General features: G+C 41.0%; 1 protein-coding gene across 1 annotated transcript; it reads left to right on the forward strand.

Annotated features, from left to right (window-relative positions):
• Window positions 1–444: 444 nt before the first annotated feature.
• LOC104960502 (outer dense fiber protein 2-like) lies at window positions 445–2,197 on the forward strand (the record flags this gene model as incomplete). The annotated part of the gene is made up of 5 exons (XM_010788572.1): window positions 445–681; window positions 1,309–1,383; window positions 1,575–1,646; window positions 1,764–1,880; window positions 1,989–2,197. Coding segments are annotated over exons 1-5 (641 nt in total), but the record flags the coding sequence as incomplete, so codon positions are not given.
• Window positions 2,198–3,049: the final 852 nt, after the last annotated feature.

Genomic DNA, 3,049 nt, shown 5'->3' on the forward strand with positions numbered 1-3,049 from the left:
TTTTCTAGTCTCATCTTATTCTCCTTCTTCCGCCATAAATGTTGTCACGCTACTCGTCCGGCATCGTTGACACAAAACACACAAAAAACACATCAAAACGCGCGGAATGACCGGGATTGGGTTGCTTGGTCTTTTATAAGAGATTCGCCTTGCCGTTTTCATGCAAATCGCAGAAAACTGCGATCATTTGCCCCATAGGAATTAATGGGAGAGCTGGTTAAGACTTAGAGTGGGTGACATCACGACTAGAGGGGAGAGGAGCTGCGAAAAAAACACACCTGTCGGTCGTTAACTAAATCCAGTGGTAATCTAAAGATGTTCAGAAACGAATAGATAAACAGTTCAAATACTCAGCTAAAAGTGAGCTAACGTTTATGGATATTCTTTGTTGTACCTTAACAATACAACTAATGCTATTAATAGTTACTCAGCGGGGGGAATGTTAGCATCGGGACACTCAGCCAAGTTTCAGTCACACAGACAACATTCCTCAGAATGTTTTAGTTATATCCTATGTTGCATGGTGTCAGAAGAGTTCCCTCCTGTGTGCTGCAGAGGCTGTCCGGCTCAGAGGCTGCAGGCCTGGCCCAGCAGAAGGAGCTGCTGCTACAGAAGCTGGACACCTTTGAGTCCACAAACAGAACTCTGCGACTCCTCCTCAGAGAGCAGCACAGGGCCCAGGTATGGGGGGGGGACATTTCTGCAGAACAGTCTCTGATCTTCTGCTGATCACAGGGAGTCCCATGACGGATGCACAGGAAACACATTCATTAGTTCTGTGATGCTCATGATGTATTTACTATTCCATTTCTATGTTCAACACTGTATCTCGAGGAACAGCAGCCTGAAGGGAAATTCAAACCAGACTCTTATAATATAAAAAATATGAATATAAAAAAGCAACATTGGATTTCATCAAATATTTCTATAAATATTAAAGCACATTGACTACAATACATTACATCATGTTACATTACATTTGGCTGAGGCTTATATCCAAAGTGACTTACAATAAGTGCAAAGACCATAGAGATTCAAACTCCGAACAACAAGGAAGGTGCAGTTATATTCACTTCAATTAGTAACAAGGCCTAAATGAACTTTATACAATACAGCCAGAGATGTTAACTGAATAGTTTCCATGTGGTAGATAAATGCTTCTGACAGTTGACTAATGCATACAAATACATATCAAGATAATGTTGTCATATTGTCTACTTCAGGTGCATGAATATGTGTCTAATGTGACTTTCAGCTGCAGTTTACAGCAAGTGTTTCTAAAGCAGAGTGATTTCCATGTGTGAGCAGATGGAGTCAGAGCGAGTGTCGGAGCAAAAAGACGCATTTCTGAAGAGACTGACCGACACAGAGGCACACAACGCTGTGAGTGTGGGAGAAGCCCAGTGAATCTACTCATTTCATTGGAATTAGCCTTGCATTAGGCAGGCTTCTATCATATATTTTGGCATATATGTAGACATCATTTGTTGTATCTCTGTGTTACCTACATTGAACTTTTTCCCTGTATGTAAAATGTGCTTTATAAATAAAGTTTGCCTTGCTTTACCTTACAGCAGCTTGTGGTAAAACTTCAAGAGAAGGACAGAGAAGCGAATCAACTCTGCAGACTTCTGGACAGTGAGAAGGTACCGTGTACAGAGCAATATCTCACCGAGGCATTTCAGGGTTTTCTAACAGCTTCTAGACCAAAGCAGAAGACCAGTTTTCCCTAATGTACATTCTACTGTGTTATGGGGGTGCAGGACAATGCCAAGAGCTCATCTGATTTGTCCAAGAGTCTGGATTCAACCAGAGCTCATTTACAAGGACAGCTACGGAGCAAAGAGGCTGAGAACAATAGGCTGACTGTGCAGATAAAGGTCTGTCCTGGCATGAGCCATCACTATTAAAATGATTGAGCTGGCAAGTTATGTTTGAGGTCTTGTTTGTAGTTTAATTGTAGGTTTAATTATTTTCCATTGGTTCAGAACCTGGAGCGAGCAGCTAGCCAGCAGAAGGTGGAGATGGAGCGTCTGACGGAGCAGCTGGGGGGGCTGAGGCGGCAGGCCGGTGCAGATCGAGAGGCTCTGAAACGCACCACGCGAGCTCAGAAACAGCGGGCAGAGCGCAGCGAGGACACGGCGGGCCAGCTGAGTGTCCAGCTGCTGGACATGGTGCGCTGCTCTGAAGAACTTCTGTTAAAGCAGTCACAAAACATTGCACAACACATTAGATACACTTATTATTCATTCCATTGATTGTTCCTTTGAGTTCACCTTTAAAGCCAGCTTCAAGCTCCATTCTACACTTTTGGTTGCACTGCTGTCTATAACAGAATCAAGTTAAAGCAGTGCTGTAAAGTAACTAAGTACATTTACTCTAATTCTGAGGTACTTACTTAACTTGAGTATTTCAATTTTTTGCTACTTCTACTACACTATAATTCAGAGGTATATCGTGTACTTTTACTCCACTACATGTATTTAATACCTTTAGTTACTTTACACATTTGCATTAATAATGTGAAATATAATCAAGTCTTAAATCAGACTTTAGTTCCACCTGGAGTAAATTCACCAGCTACCCAATCTAATCCTACTTTATTTATATAGCACTTTAAGACCTCCAGACCAAAGTGCTGTAAAGAGAAATGCAAAATCACAAAGCGCAGCTCACAAAACAAAAACAAATACAGGTAAGAACACAAAATAAACAAGAATCCATATAATAAAAACAATATTCCATTTAAAAGCAACAATCTACAAAGTACAGAATGCTAAGGGGAAGAGGTGGGTTTTAAGACGAGATTTAAAAACTGACAGTGTAGAAGCCTGTTTAATGTGGAGGGCCAGAGTGTTCTACGGTTTAGGGGCCGCAGCAGCGATACAAAGTCATTCAAACTAGCTGCACCTTTACCAGCTGTGATAACACTTTAATGATCAATCATTATAAAACATATCATATATATTGTTCTGAAATGGACCAATCTGCACAATGAATACTTTTACTTTTGGTACTTTAAGGATATTTTGATGCCAGTACTTTTCTG

Source organism: Notothenia coriiceps, unplaced genomic scaffold (genome assembly GCF_000735185.1).
Source record: "Notothenia coriiceps isolate Sejong01 unplaced genomic scaffold, NC01 NC01_scaffold00031873, whole genome shotgun sequence".
Taxonomy (NCBI): domain Eukaryota; kingdom Metazoa; phylum Chordata; class Actinopteri; order Perciformes; family Nototheniidae; genus Notothenia; species Notothenia coriiceps.